This window comes from Pristis pectinata, chromosome 3, assembly GCF_009764475.1.
Source record: "Pristis pectinata isolate sPriPec2 chromosome 3, sPriPec2.1.pri, whole genome shotgun sequence".
Taxonomy (NCBI): Eukaryota; Metazoa; Chordata; class Chondrichthyes; order Rhinopristiformes; family Pristidae; genus Pristis; species Pristis pectinata.
Window position 1 is genome coordinate 78,178,624 of NC_067407.1, and position 20,280 is coordinate 78,198,903.

General features: G+C 47.1%; 1 protein-coding gene across 1 annotated transcript in view; it reads right to left on the reverse strand.

The window, feature by feature from the left end:
- LOC127568514 (synapse differentiation-inducing gene protein 1) overlaps positions 1–20,280 on the reverse strand; it is a 51,959-nt gene that overhangs the window by 17,135 nt on the left and 14,544 nt on the right. The window contains exons 2-3 of the mRNA XM_052012357.1: positions 19,023–19,597; positions 6,104–6,241 (exon numbers count right to left, since the gene is read on the reverse strand). Coding sequence (XP_051868317.1) covers positions 6,104–6,241; positions 19,023–19,493 — 609 coding nt within the window. The 5' untranslated portion in view covers positions 19,494–19,597. The remainder of the gene's footprint in view (positions 1–6,103; positions 6,242–19,022; positions 19,598–20,280) is intronic.

The window sequence follows — 20,280 nt, forward strand, 5'->3', positions numbered from 1 at the left end:
CCACCAGGTCCATGCTGACCCTTCAGCCCATCTACACTAGTCCCATTTGCCTGCATTAGGACCATATCCTTCTATGCCTTGTCTATTTAAGCGTCTGTCCAAATGCCTTTTAAATGAAGTAACTGTATCTTATTCCAAATCTTCCTCTGGCAGTTTGTTCCAGATATCATCCACTTTGTGTGGGGAAAGGGTGGAGAATTAAAGTGACAGGTGACTGGAAGCACAAGGTCACCCTGTGGTTTGAATGGGGGTATTCTGCAAAGTGTTCACCCAATCTGTTTGGTTTCTCCAGAGCAGAGACCACGTTGCACACACCAAATGCAGTACACCAGATTGGATGAGGTTCATGTGAATGGCTGCTTCACCTGGAAGGAGTGTTGGTGGGAAAGGAAGAGGTTGGAATGGTGGGAAAGGAAGAGGTTAGAGGGCAGGTGTTGCATCTCCTGTGGTTGCATGGGAAAGAGCCTTGAGAAGGGGACTAGGTGTTTGTGGGGACTGAAGTGAGTCAAAGTATCCTGGAGGGAATGGTCCCTTCCGAATGGGGAAGTGCGTGGACGATGTGTCTGCTGCTAGCATTTGTCAGAGATGTCCATCTTACCAAATGTGGTGCTTACAATGTAGAGACAAAGCTCAGTTTGGGTGACCACTTTGCAAACCACTTCTGTTCAGTACACAAGGGTGACCCTGTGGTTCCAGTTACCTACCACACGTTAGTTAACTGCCCTGATCTCTGTCTTTGGTCGGAAATTGGGATGCTTAAAGAACAGCATCCCAGTTTCCGATCAGGCTCAATATAGCCCTTGGGACTCGGCGATTTCAGATAACCACCCTTCCTGTTTCAGATTGCACACAGTTTTCTCTCTCCTGCTCTGGTAACTTCATACTTCATTCATTTCCTCTTACTTGCACCTTCTCCAGACACCTGTAACACGCACCCTCTCTCAGCCAGCACCAACCACTATCTGTCTCATTCAGTCTCTGCTCTGTCAAAGACATTCCTCTTTATTCTCTTCACCCCTCCTTTTCTCTGCAACTTAAAGCTGTTTTATTTGTATTTTTTCCCAGTTCTGATGTTTCTCTCCCCATAGATATTACGTTCCTGCTGAATATTTTCAATTTTCATTTCAGATTTCTGACATGGAGTCATACACCCCGAGTCAGGCCCTTTGGCCCAACTAGTCCATGCCAACCAAAATGCCCATCCAAACTTGTCCCATTTGCCTGTGTTTGGTCCATACCCTTAAACCTTTCCTATCCATGTACCTGTCCAACTGTATTTTAAAAGTTATTGTACCTGGCTCAACTGCTTCCTCTGGCAGCTCATTCCATATACGTACCACCCTCTCTGTAAACAAGTTGCCCCTCAAGTTCCCACTAAATCTTGCCCTTCTCACGTTGAACCTATTCCCTCTAGTTCTTAATTCCATGACCCTGGAAAAAAAGACTGAGTGCATTCACTCTATCTATGTTCCTCATGATTTTATACACCTCTACAAGATCACCCCTCACTCTCCTACACTCCAAGGAATGAAGTCCTAGCCTGCGTAACCTCTTCCTATAACTGTCCCTCGAGTCTTGGCAACATTCTTGTCAATCTCCTCTGCACCCTTTTCCAGCTTAATGGCATCTTTCTTATAGCAGGACGACCAAAACTGAACACAACACACCAGGTGCAGCCTCACCAACATCTTGCACAACTACAACATAACATCCCAGCTTCCATACTCCACATCTGGAGTATTTTGTTCATGGACAACCTTCCTTTCTTGGCATTATTTGGGAGCCAAAGTAATCAATCACTGGAATTGTGCTGCCTTGGAACGCAGCATTAATTCACTCTTGTGTATGAGGAAAATAAAGAAGATATTTCATTATTGTACATTTGACCATAGCCATGAAGGCAGAATGAATTTGGTGTTGACTGTGCTTCAATAGATTTTATCAACATTAAAGGGGCATGCATTGTTAAAGGTCCATGGGACAGCTGGAAAGATTCAGTCATTTTGTAAGCAATGAGGCATAATGTTAATCTAATAGAGAATGATCATGTGTTCCAGAACCAGTGAATTGTATCCTGTTATTTATCTCTTGCTGCCTCTGGTGTGAGCTTTCACGATTAATGAACACAAGTCTGTACAGTGGTGACATACATATTGGAGTGCCTGCTGTGAGAGGATTTATTCAGGGCACAGACACTGCACAAGTTTCTCAAATGCAATCATGGGAGTTATTCCTCTCTCCATATACAAGGCATCCTGGTAATATAGTAACTATTCATCCCTGTTACAAACCCCTGTCTGTACACTGGGTACAGACATTATAATAGTTCTTTAGATGTAATTCTAACATGTCCTGTGTAAATGTAGAAATGAGTACAAGGAGACCTTAGCAACAAATAAAATGCTGGAAGAACCCGACGGGTCAGGCAGATGATTTCGGAGCAGAATTGGGTCATTTGGCCCATTGAGTCTGCTCCGCCATTCAATCATAGCTGTTTTTTTAAACCCCATTCTCCCGCCTTCTCCCTGTAACCTTTATCCCCCTTACCAATCAAAAACCTATCAATCTCTGTCTTAAATACACTTAATGACTTGGCCTCCACAGCCGTCCGTGGCAATGAATTTCACAGATTCACCACCCTCTGGCTGAAAAAATTCTTCCTCATCTCAGGTTTAAAGGGACGTCCCTTTATTCTGATGCTGTGCCCTTGGATCCTAGACTCTCCTACTCATGGAGGCATCTTCTCCATGTCCACTCTGTCCAGGCCTTTCATTATCTGGTAGGTTTCAATGAGATCTTCATCCCTCCCACCCGCTCCACCCGCTCCACCCCCTCCCCCCCCCCCCCACACACACACACACACTCTTCTGAACTTCTTTGAATATGGGCCCAAAGACATCAAATGCTCCTCATGCATCAAGGTTTTCATTCCTGGGATCATTCCTGTGAACCTCCTGGACCCTCCCCAGGGCTGGCACATCTTTCCTTAGACACAGAGATACTGTTGCCTCGATGCTCCCCTAACTTGTATTTCTCTTAATTGCTTTGGGTCATTTTCCCCTTCTCAGATGTGATAATGAATCCTTCCATTGTGGTTCTTGGTACAGGGTTGGGAAGGAGTCCTGCACACATTGTGGGAACTTGTTTCCTAATTCTCTTTATCTAACTCTTCTGGTCAATGAATTCTGTGGCACTTCAAAATCTCCTTTGATTATTGTTCTTTTTCACACATTTCACTGACCTGTTTGCAAATTTCTTCCTTCAGCTCCTTTCTCTCATTTGGCTTGCAGATCACCCTTATTATTGCAATTACTCCTTCAGTATCTGTGATCTCTGGATCTCATTTAGGTTTAGCTGATGTCTATCTGAGTGTTTCCTCTTCCCACTTCTTCCTTGGTACAGTCAGCCCACCTCTCCTCTCCCCACATTTTTGCAATATGTTTTATTCTGCAATGTTTATTCCCAGTTTGGATTCAGTTATATTAATTGTTACTTTGACTGGTAGCTTGCAGGACTTAATTGCTTCCAGTTTGCCTCTATATTGCATGCAACTGTACAGACAGCATAACTCAGTTTAATAGCACCTCACCTCATTTTATTTTTAATTTTTTTTATCACCCCCATGCTGGAACTCTTATTGTCCAGTTCAACTGCATAACACTTTTTTTTTCCTGTTAGCTTCATTTATGAGAATGAGGCACAACGTCCATTAATGGGCATCGCTCTGAAACTTTTACCAGGCTTCTCCTGGCATTATTCTCCTTGCTGCTTGGAGTGATTTCTGGGTTGGGGCCTCTTTTTTCATGAGCCACGTTGCTCGGAATATTGAGGGGAGCTTGGACTCCCTGGGCTGGGAACCTGTAATTGGGGACTCAAACTGACATTACCAGCGTTGAATTGTCCTTCCCCTTCCCCTTCCCAACCTCCCCTTTCCTCTTCCCAGCCTTCCACCCCCCCCGCCCACCCACCCACCCACCCACCCAACCAGCTCCTGCTCTTCTCCACCCCCTCAAATTGAATGCTGCTCTTCACCACCCCTCCCATAAGAGCCCTAGTTATACAGCATGGAAACAGGCCTTTCAGCCCGACTCATCCATAGTAACCAAGGTGCCTACCTGAGCTAGTCCCATTTGTCTGAGTTTGGCCCATATCCCTCTTAAACCTTTCCCATGCATGTACCTGTCCAAATGTCTTTTAAATGTTCTTCCTGTACCTGCCTTAACCACTTCCTCTGGCAGCTCGTTCCATATAGCCACCACCCTCTACGTGAAGAAATTGCCCCGTCAGGGCCCTTTTAAATCTTTCACCACTCGCCTTAAATCTATATCCTCTAGTTTTAGACTCCCCAACCCTGGGAAAAAGACTGACCTTCACCTTATCTATAGCCCTCATGATTTTATAAACCTCTATAAGGTCACCCCTCAGCCTCCTACGCTCCAGGGAAAATAGTCCCAGCCTATCCAGTCTCTCCTTATAGTTCAAGCCCTCCAGTCCTGATTATGTCTTTGTGAATCTTTTTTTTTGTACCCTTTCCCGCTTAATGACATCCTTCTTGCAGCTGGGTGACCAGAACTGCACATAATACTCCAAGTGTGGTCTCACCAACATCTTGTACAGTTATAACATGACGTCCCAACTCCTGTACTTGATGCCCTGACCCATGAAGGCAAGTGTGCCAAACGCCTTCTTCACCACCCTGCCTACCTGTGTCATCACTTTCACTACTATGTACTTGTACCCTGGGCCTTCATTCTACAGCACTACCTAGGGGTCTACCATTTGTTTGCTTTTCCCCCTGCACTGCACACAAATTCCCACACACAGACCCCCCCCTCTACAAATGTAACCCTTCCTCCCACCTACCACCACTCCTGATCCTCTCCACAGACTTTGATCCCTTGCCCCCAGCACCAAAATGCTGGGGTCTGTTGCTGCCCTCCCTGACTCTGGCTGTAGCTCGACACAGCTTGTGCCGGCGCACACCCCCCCTCCCCCCACCAAAGAGGCTGGGACAGCATACTGAGCTGCACCCCACACTGAGCTGGCCTTTGGTACATGGTTACTTTCAGCAGGGAGCCCAGTGCTTTGCTGTTAGACCACCCTCATGCTTGCTTGGGCTGCACCAAGTTCTGGGCATCTTCATTTCCTGGCTATTTGTGTGCCCTCCCCTTAGTTTGACCTGTCTGTTGTCCTCTTCTCCTGTCTTGTTCATGTTCAGGCTCGTTTTATCTCTTGTGCTTCCTCCTCTCATTTGACTAGTTTAAAGGCACTTCCCTCCCTGGTTCCTATGATTCCCACCTCATTGGTGAGTCTCCTTCCTGCCCTGGTACTGCTGCCAACATCTGTGACAAGGAACAGCCAGCCCGTGCGTTCATTCTCCTGAGCTGTCTGCCCTTTCCCAGCTGATAATCCAGATGTCATACCCTTGAGATCCGACGTTTTATTTCAAAGACTAACTCCTGAAATTCTCTCTGTACCTGAGCTTGTACTAGTGTTTCCCCTTTCTCCCTCTCCTCTTCCAAATCCCTTCCTGTAATCTGCCTTTGGGTGGGTCCTATGAGTCATAGAGTCATACAGCATAGAAACAGGCCCTTTGTCCCAACTTGTCCATGCCGACTGTGTTGCCCACTGAGCTAGGCCCAACTGTCTGCATTTGGCCCATAGCCCTCTAAACCTCTCCTATCCACATACTTATCTAGATGGCTCTTCTCTATAAAACCCAATAGCCAGTACAAGAACAGATAAAATAGAAGCAGGAATAGGCTATTCAGCCCCTCATGCCCGTTCCACATTTCAATAAGACCATGGCCAATTTTTTACCTCAGCACCACTTTAACTCCATATCCATCAATCCCTTTAATATCCAAAAATCTATTCATCTCTGCATCGAATATATTCAGTGACTGAGCCTCTTGGGTAGAATTGCAGAGACCCTCTGGGCGAATTGAACCAGTCCGGAGTTGTTTCAGGAGTTCTGATCTAAACTAAGTAAATGAGTAAAGCCATGTTGTCACTAGATACTCCCACACCAGCTGATGTTTGACAATGAGCTGTGATGCTTCCAAAGGTCAGCAGTCCTAGTGACCTTTCACCCAGAGCCTACCTCATGTGAAAGGTAGAAGGCAGCGATTCCCAGAGGCCAGAAGCAGCACAGCATGGAGAAGACGCTGAGGCCCAGATGGTCCTTGGGTGGGAGCATGAGGAAGTTGTCCTCGCTTTCTGTGTCACTTGAATAATCGCTCTGCACAAGATCAGAGGGGAAGGCAGGTTACATATGCACTGGTTATTTGAATGACTCATTGTTTCATTACACCAACACAATAGGACCCTGCTGAGCAATTAATGGACTCTGATCAAAACATGGCTTGCATAACAGAAGCTTGTAACTTCCACTGTACCAAGTCAGTGGATTAAATATGAAGCACCTCCCAATATCATGGGCCATTGCTAAACCCAAACAAAATAAAACAGAAGCAATCATACAACTTAGTAACTCCAAGCAACAAACTAACTCCTGGAGGAACTCGATGGGTCAGGCAGAATCTATGGAAGGAAATGGACACCTGATGTTTCAGGTTGAAACCCTTTGTCTGGACTGAGAGATAGAGGGGAGATGGCCAGTATAAAGAGATGAGGGGAAGGGGTGGAGTGAGAGTTGGCAGGTGACAGGTGGATCCAGGTGAGGAGGAGGTGAGAGGCAGATGGAGGAGGGGAGAGTGGAAATATCGACAGAGGCTGGGAGGAGACAGGTGGAGGTGACAAAAGGCTGCGGATGATGGAATCTGAGAGGAGTAAGGTTGAGCATGGAACCAAATAAGGGAGCAGATGGGAACAGTGGGGGGGGGGGGGGAGGGGACCCAGTGGGAAGAGCGTGTGGGTGATGGGCAGTTAGAGTGGGTGGAGGAGAGGAAGGAAACAGGGTGATGGAGGGGCTGGGGTGGGTGTAGGAGGAACTGGGTAGATCAGGAGGAGAGAGAAAAGGGACAGAGGGGAAACAGTTTACCTGAATTTAGAGAATTCAGTGTTCATGCCGTTAGGTTGCAGACTACCCAGGAGGAATATGAGGTGCTGTTTCTCCTCCTGATCTACTCAACAATAGGAATAATATTGATGCTGTCCAAAGGGAAGGAATTCCTTGACGAGGGGTATTTGACCTGAAATGTTGACTCTGTTTCTCTCTCCGTAGATGTTGCCTGACCTGCTGAGTGTTTCCAGCGTTTCAGATTTCCAACAATTACAGTTATTTTTATTTTTCAACACTGACCTTGTGTCTGAAGACACTCAAACTATAGACAGTCCCATCATAGCAAAATGAGAGAGCTTGAAACCAAGTTAGCTCGCATCAGTGGAGACTGTTGGAAACTGGCTGTTTATTTTTTAAGCTTTACTTCCCATGGTCTCAGCAGAAGAATCAAACAGTACCCGTGACAATAAACCAATTTGCACTTTTAGTTGTTATTCTCCCTGGCTTTGTTCAGCTTGTAAATGCTGATGACAGGAGCTTGGATGATGCCCTGCATGGAGAGAGGAGTCTCCACAGGTGAAAGTACAAGGCTGGTGGGATAGGAACCTTCAAACTGACAAAACCAGCCAGGAAAAGTAAAGAGGGAAAGTCAAAAGGAAAGGTAAAATGCTGCAGTCAGTAGTAATTGAACTGACTTTATAATTACATTGAATATTAGGAAAGAAACTTGATATTGAACCTTTTGCAAACTTAGTGATGAAACATTTATGGTAACTCCATTTGTACAGTAGAGGAAGATTCCACAGTGACTAAAAAATGCATTTCGATAACATAGATGCCAGGAAAACAAGACAACTCCCCTGTTTTTGTTTCGAATAGATGCCTGACACCTTTCACCCTCACTTGAGAGGGTGGTTAAATCTCATCCAGCAGATGGCAGCTCCAATAGTCAGAGTTATATAGAATGGAAAGGGCCCTTCGGCCCAACTCGTCCATGCTGACCAAGATGTCTATCTGAGCTAGTCCCATTTGCCTGTATTTGACTCATTTTCCTCTAGGCCTTTTCTATCCATATACCTGTGCAAATATCTTTTTAAGCAGAGGACTGGATCAATTCATGGTATAGATCAGACAGACACTCCCTCCTTACTTTCATCTGGGATGCTGGGGAAGGACTTTACCCAGTAGCCACATATACCACAGCAACTTGTGTGTAGAGTACTTCTAATGTTGTGAGATTACACAGGTGCTTCACAAGAGAGGAGGGGGAGAAGGAGAGATGGAGTGGAGAGAGAAAGGGAGAGGTGAAGAAGCAGAGGGTAAGAGGTGGAGAGAGTTAGTGGGAGAGGAAAAGGGAAAGATGGAGATGCTTAATCAAGGGAATGCAAGAGAACAGGACCTTGGCAGCTGACATTACCTCTTCTCATGATGGAGGGATTAAAGTCAGGGAGTAGATAGAGGTTAGAAAAGGAAGAGTGTGCATACCTGGAGATGTTATGTGACTGGAGCAGATTATTAAAGCCAAGGAGAGATGAGGCCTTGGAGGGATCTGTAAACAAGGGCGAGAATTTTACAATCATACCATTGGGAGCCAGTGTAGGTCAGCAAGCACCAATGACCTTGGAGACAACTGCTCCCTGGTATTGGCCCAGGATTTCCTGCCAGTGGTGAGACACCAACTGGCAGGTTCCTATCAGTGCAATTCAAAGCCATGGTTGGCTTCTCCAGCAAGCTTTGTGTGCATACTGAGCAACAAATTACAGGTCATATTGCTTGCCTTTACTCTAACCCTCACGATGAAATACACTTCCTTCATGAGATTTATCTTCCCAAAAGCATTGTGAGGGGGGAGATGGGCCTTTTAAGAACATGATTCACACTGATTCTTTTCACATTACCATTTTGTGTCTATCAGAAATAAAACTGAATGCAAAAACCAACTGATATTATTAGGAGCAGAACTTGAAGGCTGCTTAAGAACTTCCCACTCAATTCACTAAGTTACAAAACATATATGTGCAGATTTGAGCAACTAAGTGGAGTAAATTCTGCCAGGAGTATGTTCAAACCTTAAATGGTGGCAAGGTCTTGGGAATTTCTGATGACGATCATAGAGAGTGAGAGAGTGAGAGAGTGAGAGAGAGAGAGAGAGAGAGAGAGAGAGAGAGAGAGAGAGAGAGAGAGAGAGAGAGAGAGAGAGAGAGAGGGAAAACAGGCCTTCCAGCCTACCGAGTCCGTGTCAACCATCAACCACCCTTGTACACTAATCCTACACTGTTCCCATTTTATTCTTCCCACATTCCCATCAACTTCCGCCCAGATTTAACCATTCACTGACACACTGGGCATAATTTACAGTCCCCAATTAACCTATCAACCTGCACGTCTTTGGGATGTGGGAGGTAACAGGAGTCCTTGAAAGAAACCCATGTGGTCGGAGGGAGAACGTGCAAACTCCACTCAGACAGCACCCGAGGTCAGGGTTGAACCTGGGTCACTAGACCTGTGAGGCAGCAGCTCTAGTAACTGCAGCTCAATGCTGCCCCTGATGTTGCACAGTGTGGCAGGACAGTGCAGAAGGAGCATTATTCTGTGTCAAACCTGAGCCCTGGGTGCATGTGGTGAGACAATGTTGAGGGAGGTTTACTCAGTATCTAACCCATATACTGGGAGTGTATGAAGGGACAATGTAGAGAGAGCTTCACCCTGTATCTAACCTGCGCCCTGAGAGTGCATGAAGGGACCGTGTAGGGAGAGCTGTACCCTGTGTCTAACACATGCTCTGGGAATGTGTGAAGGAACCATGCAGAGGGTACTTTACTCTGTGTCTAATCCAGTGTGTGGTAGGACAGTATAGAGGGAGCTGTGCTCTCTGTCTCAGCCATGTCCTGGGGGGCATGAAAATACCCTGTAGAGACAGAGAGCTTTATCCTGTGTCTAACCCATGTACCAGGAGTGTGTGAAGGGACAATATAGAAAGAGCTTTGTATGAACCCTATTTTTCTCTGAATCACCCTTACAACTGAATCCTTTCATCATTAGTAATCTGTGTTGTGCTCCTTCCAAATGTTATTTGTCCTTCCCAGGACATGGTGCTGGGAACTGGATGCACTGGGTTCTTCGGCACCACGTGCCAGGATTAAGCAGTGATCTTTAAAGGGGATCAATTCATACTACAAGAACAGAAAATGCTGGAAATACTCAGTGTGTACCCTTTGCGGAGAAAGAAAGAATTAACATTTGAGGTTGGTATTGGGCAGCACCTCTCCACAGATGCTGCCTGACTGGCTGAATGTTTCCAACATTTCCAACACTTGCGGGCTGCCCCCAGAACAGTCTATGTGTGTTTCGATGTACATGTGACTAATATAGAAATCTTATCTTAAATATATGCAGTGGAAGTCAGCAAGCTGAGACCAAACACAACCCCACTGAATGGACGATCAAATCAGAAGTGGTGAGAAGAGAAACACAGGAAGGGTGGAAGGGCACACAAAGACTGGACAAGCAGCAGAACTCGCAGAGATACACTGGAAGGGCAAAAAGGCAGTCTTAAGAGAAGTATGTACGTGATTGTAACACTGAGGATTTACATTGTCCTTTATGGCCTCAGGATGTCTCAAAGCTCTGTACAGCCAATGATGTATATTGGGGAAAATTAGTCATTGATACAATGGAGTAAACGTGGCAGACAATATTCACAGAGTAAGAACCCACAAACTGCAATGTGATGCACAAGCAGTTAATCCATTTGAGTGATGGTGACTGATGGAAAAATAATGTTCAGGGATTATTGGCCTTTCTCCTTCAAAGTGCTGCTATGGGATAACTAATGTGTAGCTGGCAGGGTCTGAAACATTGCACAGCACTCTCTCAGGTAGAATTGGGAATCCAAACGCAAGTACACCTAAGATGGAGAATCAGCACTGAACCGTATGGACGAATTGTGAGGCGACGTTTGGATCACGTATGCTGGCGAACTGACGGAGGACCCAGTGAAGCCACAGAATCGTCCCCTGCTGATGAAGCAACCGTTCAAGTAGGTGAACCAATGGACGCTTCATCAAGAGGGGAGGACCTTCACAGCCCACCAACCTCGGCATCGGCTAATCAGGATGACACCCCCTTGTGGCGGTCCACGGGGGTGCATCGGCCGGGCAACTGATTCCAGGCAGGATAGTGGCGGATCAATCTTCTCCATGTTTCCCTATGTTCACTTAACCTATTTTATTCCCCTGCAGTTCCCTGCTATGGGGGGGAGGGATGAACCGTACAGATGAACCGTATGGAGAACGCGACAAATGCAGCAAACACGCACCTGTACGAATGCGCATGGCGGTTGGTCGATCGCCCACAGATCAATGGCGTGAATGCCGCAGTATGCACGAGCGCACCTATACGCACGCCCGCACTGGCTGGCCGATCGCTTGGCAGAGCGACGACACCCCCTGACACGCGCAACTTCACTCTTGGCGCGGGATTTCGGGTGCTCGTGCACTCTTAAGTCTCCACAGACCTTCTCGTGGATCTACGTTGCTCAGTTTCTGTATCTTGATTAATATTAATTAGTGAAGGAGTTTATTCTACCGCACCGTTGTCGTTCTTGCTCCGTGCATACTGTACATAACAAGCATAATACAGCAAACACCCTACAAGATTATTTCCTCCACGTCCTCATGAGGACGAGTGGAAAAACATGGACACTTGAGCTCTTGGGATTTACTGATCTGAAAGGATGCAGTTGCTTGTAAGGCTTCATGGGTTCAGGGTAATTGCATCATCAGCAATAGCTGGTGTTTATCTGTGAGCTGTCAACAGGAGCAGGGAAGGAATCACAGTGACCGAATGCCTGGGGACGCTGATGGGGACATCAGGAGATTGGAGACAGGCAGTGGTAACATATACATTCAAATGGAGGGTCACAACAGGGACAGACACCTCCAGACCCATAAAATTAATGGAATTGACCAAGTGAAGTGAGAGTGAGTTTTATCAGCATAACAATGACCAGAAAACAATAGCCCACGCAGATTTAGAAGCAGAAGACTCTAGCTGACCCACTTATTTCTTTGAGGAAGTGAGTGACTCTTAAGAATATAAACATAGAACATAGAATATAGAACATAGAACAGTACAGAACAAGAACAGGCCCTTTTGACTACGATGTCTGTGCTGAACATGATGCCAAATTAAACTAACTCTCTTCTGTCAGCACATGGTCCATATCCTTCCATTCTTTGCAATATTCATGTGCCTTTCTAACAGCCTCTTAAATGCCACTATCGTATCTGCTTCCACCACTTTCTCTGACAGCCCATACCAGGCACCCACCACTCTCTGTGTAAAAAATAACCTGCTCCGCACACCTCCTTTAAACATTCCCCCTCACCTTAAATACATGCCCTCTAGAATTAGACATTTCCACCCTGGGAAAAAGATTCTGACTGTCTACCTTATCTACGCCTCATAATTTTATAAACTTCTGTCGCGTCTCCCTTCAGCCTCCACTGCCTCAGAGAAAACAACCCAAGTTTGTCCAACCTCTCCTTATATATCAAACCTTCTAATCCTGGCAGCATCCTGGTAAACTGATATAAAAAATAATTGCTGGGGTAGGTCACTCAGCTGGCTTCCCCATTCAATAAGATCCAGTCTTGGCCTCAACACCATGTTCCTGCTCCCTGTTCATACCTCTTGCTCCATTGTGGTTGAAGTGTCTGTCAGTCTCCAACTCAGTGACTCCATCTCCACTGCTCACAGGGACAGAGAATTTAGAGATTTCCTACCCACTGAAAGAAGGAATTCCTCCTTACATTGTCTGGAACAGATGGCCCATTATTCCGAACCAATGCCTCCTTGCTTAAGATACCTTCATTAGGAGAAACATCCTCTTAGCATCAACCCTGTCAATCCCCCTGATGAAGCTCACCTAATCTCCAACCTGGTCAACCTCTCTTCATATGTCGACCCCTTCTGGAGCTGTGGGAATTCAGGGAGAACCTTGGAATAGATAGGTTAGAGATGCCCTGTTGGTGTTGAGGATCGGGATGAGGCCATGGAACGATACCTGGGCAAGACGAGATGCCTGGGCAGACTGCGGGCATCGCAGCTGTGGGGATGAAAGAGCAGACCAAGGATTTGTGATGAGAACATTCCCTTTGGAATGCTGAAAGGAGATAGGAGGGGAAGAAGTAGGTGGCAGTGGAATCTCGTTGAATCCCCAGTTAAGTGAATGGACAGGGAGTTGGCAAATGGAGTATGATGTGGAAAATGTGAGGTTAATGCTTTGGAAGGAAGAATGAAGAGCAAATTATTATTTAAATGGAGTGATACTAAAATTTGTGGTGGTGCAATGAATGAGAGGTGATCTTCCTGGCTCCAGTTCTGTTCACACTGCACCGTAAGCACTGGCACCAGTTATGGTCACACTACGCTGTGAGCACTGGCTCTAGTTATGGTCACACTGAGCCATGAGCCCTGCTCCAGTTCTGGTCACACTGCACCATGAGCACTGGCTCCAGTTCTGGTCACACTGCATCGTGAGCCCTGGCTCCAGTTCTGGTCACACTGCACCATGAGCACTGGCTCCAGTTCTGGTCACACTGTGCTGTGAGCACTGGTTCCAGTTCTAGTCACATTGCACCATGAGTACTGCCTCCAGTTACGGTCACGCTGTGCTGTGAGCACTGGCTCCAGTTCTGGTCACACTGTACCATGAGCACTGGCTCCAGTTCTGGTCACACTGTGCTGTGAGCACTGGCTCCAGTTCTAGTCACATTGCACCATGAGTACTGCCTCCAGTTATGGTCACGCTGTGCCGTGAGCACTGGCTCCAGTTCTGGTCACACTGCACCATGAGCACTGGCTCTAGTTATGGTCACACTGTACTGTGAGCACTGGCTCCAGTTCTGGTCACAAGTTTGCTCAGTTTGCCTCTTGTGTTTTATGATTCATTTCCTGGATCTCAACACAGAAGTGTAATTGGGGCTGCACTCATCCAGGCCAGTGGAGAATACTACATCCTGTTTCTGACTCATGCCTTCTCATTGGTGGAAAGGCTCTGGGGTGTCAACAGGTGAGAGTCACTTGCCGCTCAATACCCAACTGCTTGATGTCTGCTTCCGTGCCATAGCATTTATATGGCCGGTCCTGTTGAATGGTGACCCTCAGGGTGTTGACGGTCTGGGACTTGGCAATAGGAATACCATTGAAAACAGAAGAGGGTAAATGGAATCTGAGAGAAAATCAGTAACAAACATAAAAACAGACTAGTGGAGCTTGTGATGTGGCCTCCTCTACATCGGCAAGATCAAATGTAGACTGGGCAACTGCACTGTGGAGCACCAGCGCTCTGTCCTCAACTGCCATCTTGAGCTCCCAGTTGCATGCATTTCAACTCTCCTTCCCATTCCCACACCGACCTGTCTGTCCTCAGCCCTCTCCACTGCCACAGTGAGGCCAAACACAAACCAGCAGAACAACAACTTGTATTCCGTCTGGGTAGTCTACGGCTCAATGGCATGAACACTGAATTTTCCAGTTTCAGGTAACCCAACTCCATGTGTTCCTTTCCCACTCCTACCAGTTCACCCAGCATCTCTTTCCCTTTGCTCTCTGGAATCATCAACTTCCTTACCTAGTTCCCCCTGCCTATCATCCCTCCTTTCTCTGGTTCTACCTATCACCTACTACCTTCTGTCTCTACCTTCCCTCTCCCCCCCTGCCCTCCCCCACCTGTCTCCATCCGCCCATCACACCCCCTCCCCAATCTGGTACCTCCTATCGCCTACCAGCCCCTGTCTCCCCCCTCCCTCTCACATCTATACTCTTCCCTCACATCTTCCCTCTACATTCTCAGTCCTGATGAAGGGTCTCGACCTGAACCGTCGACCATCCCTTTCCCTCCACAGATGCTGCCTGACCCGCTGAGTTCCTCCAGCAGTTTGTTTGTTTTTGCTCTAGATTCCAGCATCTGCAGCCTCTTGTGTCTCAGACTTTATTAGTTTCCATTGGAAAGTAAACAGGAGAGGATTAGGTGGGAAAATGGGGTTCCCTTACTTGCCACTTATCAGCCTGAATGTTGTCTAGGTCTTGCTGCATGTGGGTGTGGGCTGCTTCATTTGTTGAGGAGTTGCAACTGGAACTGAACATTGTGCAGTCATCAGCAAACTTCCCCATTTCTGACCTTGCGATGGATGGAAGGTCATTGATGAAGTGCCGTGTCCAGATCTGGTGAGGTTGCACTGTGACCCCTCGGAGGACTGGAAATTATTGGCTTGTGAGCCCGGAATGGTGTCTTGGAGGAAAAGATGGGAGCCATGGGAAAGGGTAAATCTTGAGAACTATTTTAAAAATCATGCGTGAGAGTATGACTTGGCCTGAAGTTATTACGAATGTGTATTTAAGATTAATATTTTGTTAAAGTAAAACGGTGTCATTAGCTTCAGGGAGAGGAGAGTAATGTTCTGGTATTATACACATGTTGGAGCAAAAAACGAGCTGCTGGGGGAACTCAGTGGGTCAGGCAGCATCTGTGGAGGGGAATGGGCAATCGATGTTTTGGGTCGAGACCCTTCATCTGGACTGAAAGAGGAGAGGGAAGATAGCCAGATTCCAGCATCTGCAGTCTCTTGTGTCTCAGTTGGAATGTGTGGAGGATGGGTAATTGTTTACTTCATCAGGTGGTGTAATTAGAATGCCCAACTTTTCTATTTTGGTGCTACTTTCACTTTGATATTTTGTACAGCACGTTGACTGTGCAGTTCCATAATGATACAATTTTTATAAGACACACTCTGTATGAATAATATAGACAGTATATGATGGCTTTGTTGGATCGATGAAAATACACTCGCCCACAGACGTTGCAGAGCAACCTACACCCAATACACAAGAAAAACCTACACACACTAACAACAGGCAGGTTAAAGTATCACACAATAACCACAACGCTCGTTCGAGAAACAAACTTGCCGGAGGAACTCAGCAGGTCAGGCAGCGACTGTGGAGGGAAATGGACAGTTGATGCTTCTGGTTGAGACCCTTCATCTGGACTCATCTATACTCTCCCCTCCTAATCTGTCTATAACGCATCCTCATCTGGATCCGCCTGTCGCTTGCCAGCTCTTGCTCCACCCCTTCCCCTCACCTCTTTATAAAGGCTATCTCCCCTCTATCTTTGAGTCCAGGTGGATTGGCCTCTACCCAAAACCTCAACTGTCCATTTCCCTCCACTGATGCTGCCTGACCCGCTGAGTTTCTCTAGCAGTTTGTTTTTTTGAATTCTAGATTCCAGCATCTGCAGCCTCCTGTGTAACCTCAACCCCAGGGTGTGTGTGCGGGTGTGAATGGCTACATTGAACACTTGTGGAAAACCATTTGTGAAGTTTGCCTGGAGAATATCAGATATATATGAAGAACAGTGAAAAAACCATCGATAGACTCGAACACCAAAGCAAAAGGCCTATTATGTCAGGGCCCACTCTTTGAAGGAGCTATCCAATTAGTCCCTCTTCCTCTGCTTATCCCCACAGCTATCCTGCCTGAATCCCTTTCCCTCTCAGACTGTGCAATGCAGATCACAACAATTCACCGAGCAACGAACATTCTCCTCATCTCCCTTCTGCCAATTATCTTAAAACTGTGTCCTCATTAAGCTGCTTGACGGTGAACTCAAATGGCTGGAGACATTTTCTGGTAATGGCATACTCAACATGACTCCTTCCTGCATCACCTCCCACACAGTAATTACTGGCTAGTTCAGAGATATATGTTTACTAACATTTTTACAAATTTAGCCAAGGGAAACAATTATACTCAGGAACTGAAAGGTGATCCTACGACCCACCAATTAACTCAGCAGTGTACCAGCCCCAGTTTTGATAACAGTTGTCGCCCTTTGACAGGTTCAGTGTAACACAGCACAGCTTGGAACAGCTGCTGGCATTAGGTTGCTGACCATAGGTGTGTCTCAGTGGAAGACTCCTGCCAGGAATTAGATATTTGTAGGTTCAAGCTAAACTGCAAAGGTTTGAGCGTGTAATGGGGTCTCGGGGGGCGCGGGTGGGGGGGGGGAATGTAAACACTGTTGGAGGTACAGACTGCCTGATCAGGTGTTAACCTGGGGCCTTGGCAACAGTCTGAGGTTTAAAGGATTTTATGAAGAACAGATCTCCTTGCTCAGTGTTTAGTCCACAGCTTGCACCATTGCAACACATGAGCTGTGCACTTTGGGAGAGATAGTTGCATGCAAATTAGTTGCCGTGTTTTCTTATATTACAACAGAACTGATTTATAGAGCAGGGAAACAGGCTCTCTGCCTGTTGAGTTTGCCCTGACCATTTACGCCAATCTTACACTGAGCCCATTTTATTCTCCCCACATTCCTGTCAACTCTCCCCAGATCCTACCACTCACCCACACAAGAAGGGCAATTTACAAAGGCCAGTCTTTGAGATGTGGGAACAAACCCGAGCACCGGGAGGAAACCAATGCAGTCACAGGGAGAATGTGCAAACTTCACACTGGCAGCACCGGAGGTGAGGATCGAACCTGAGTCCACTGGAGATGTGAGGCAGTGGCTCCACTAGCTGCACCACCGTGCTGCCCTGGGAGATACAAATATAGTTCCACAGGTAAAAGTGAGTTCGATGCTGGGGTCTGCTTGGTTAGCACAGCTTTCAGTGGAGGGCCCTGCTGAACTTCCTACAGTACGCCCGTGAACCTCCCCCTCACCTGCTAATTTGCGGCCACCATGCACCCCCTCGCCGTCCACCACCATGCTAACTGACATCTGATTGGGGGAGGGAGGTTATGTGACCAGCACACACACACACACACACACACACACACACACACACACACACACACACACACACACACACACACACAACGTCACTTCCTTTGTTCCACTGGCCATTAATGGTGGAAGACCCCAGTGCTGTTTGTTGGTGACGTCCCTTATTTCCCGGGATAGTGGTGGTGGTATTTGCCTATCTCGTGTCCTGCGGCCCAGTGACAGGCATGGTTGAGAAACATCACCAGGGAGTTCTACGTCAATCATCTGGGAAGGAGAAGGAAATTGACAAACTTACAAAAATACTGAAAGGAAAATAGAATTTAATAAATATTAGGATCGGCTCCTGTGTTGGTAAGTTGCTGTTTCAAAGTAACTCGGCTATATCAGGCCAGCAATTATATGGGCAACATTCACTGCCACCTCGACCTACCAACCCCTACCCTTGGATACACAAGAGGCTGCAGATGCTGAAATCTGGTGCAACTCACAAAAAGCTGGAGGAAGTCAAGTGGGATAGGCAGCATCTGTGGAGGGAGATGGACAGTTGACGTTTCGGGCTGAGTCCCTTCATCTGGACTGGATTACCCTTGGGGTCCCGGGTCGAGGTAGAGACCCCAGGAATGGGTGGCTCTTCACTCAGTGCGAGACCTCACAACACTGCGCTGAAAGATCCCCGACTTTGGTAATACCTTTCTGAGGCTCTTTGTGACTTTCTGCTGTGTTAAGAGCACCATATAAATGAAAGTTGTTGGTGGCACATTCACCACCTATTTCACTGCTCACTCATGGAGCTATAGAGTCATACAGCACGGAAACAGGCCCTTTGGCACAACTGGTCCATGCTGACTAAGACTCCCATCTAAGCTCGTCCCATTTGCCCACGCTTGGCCCATATCCCTCCAAAAAAGTTGCCCCTCAGGTTTCTATTAAATCTTTCTCCTCTCACCTTAAACCTCTGGTTCTTGATTCCCCAACGCTGGGAAAAAGACTGTGCGCATTCATCCTATCTATGCCCCTCATGATTTTACACACCGCTATAAGATCACCCCTCATTCCTATACGCTCCAATGAAAAATCTCCCAACATGATCAACCTCTCTCCAGGACTCAGTCCCTCCAGTCCCGACAACAAGGGCGCTAAAATTGGGTGGAAATGCATAATATTCACTGGAGTCAATGCCACACTTATTTCTGTTGGCCCGGTTAGATTACAAGTACCCCTCAGTACCCCTCACCCATTCCTGGCCTCAAGGTGTCCTACCTCCAACTCTTGGAATTCATCCTCATCTTCCACGTCGTAAGAGAGGGTCTGAAGTTTGCCGTCGGCTGTGGACAGGTCTATAAATTGGCCCTCCCCGTAGTCCAGACCATCCTTTATGGGCGATTTGCTTTCGATAAAAGTTGTTTCACAGCAGTCTGAGCTGCTGTTCTCCCCCCAGGGTCTCAGCACGCTCTCCGAGTGCATAAAGATATTAGGTCGGTACTGGGTCTCAACAGTGTGTTGGAGGGTGCGAGGGTTCAAGACCTGCTGTTGCTCGGAGTCATTCCGGCTCTGTTCCATGTAGTTCTGAGCCGGGAAGCTCCCCAGCACGTACCCCTGGTACTGTGGGGCCGAATACAGAGACACCAGGCCGTCCTTGCCATCCGTCTTCAGGTCTTTGGTGTTGATCAGCCCGTTCCTCTTCCCAGCTTTGGGGCTCGAGCCCTTGCTTTGATCCATGCTGCCCTCCATTCTCTTATCGCACCCACTCTGGCTGCTTTCCCGAGAATTCCCAATGCTGCCTGGGAGGAGAAGTTATCGAAGCGGAGCACACATCTGACCTCTGGGTCTTCCTCCTGTCAGTCAAACAAAAGAATAATTCTTAGCATCACACATCAAGGAACCAACCTGTACAGCACCAGAGTTATAGATGCCTCTGTCTACTTGGTTCTAAGTTCTTGCAGGACTTGTACGGGAGTCTTAATGTCCTAGAACCTGTCCTTACTTGGAATATCACTTGATAAAACTTGACACTGAGCTGTAGACTCAGTTGCAGGCTGAGTGGCCAAATAGGTGGGGTTGAAGGAGGGGTCTCAAGAGGAGGAAGGGCGTGGAGAGACAGTGAGGGGCCATAGGGCACAGACTTGGAGGATGCACAAGAGGCCAGAACTGGAGGATGACAGAGTATTCATTTGGTTGTAGCGCAGGATAAGGTTACAGAGGGGCAAGGCTATGGAGAGGCTTAGAACATAGAACATAGAACAGCACAGCACAGGAACAGGCCCTTTGGCCCACGATGTCTGTGCCAACTATGATGCCACTTTAAACTAGTCCTATCTGCCTGCACATGGTCTATATCACTCCATCCCCTGCCTGTTCATGTGCTTGTCTAAATTCCTCTTAATCACCACTATCGTATCTGCTTCCACGACCACCTCTGGCAGCCCATTCCGGGCACCTACCGCCCTCTGTGTAAATAAACTCCCTTAAACTACACCCCCCCCCCCACCACCTTAAATGCATGCCCTCTAGTATTCGG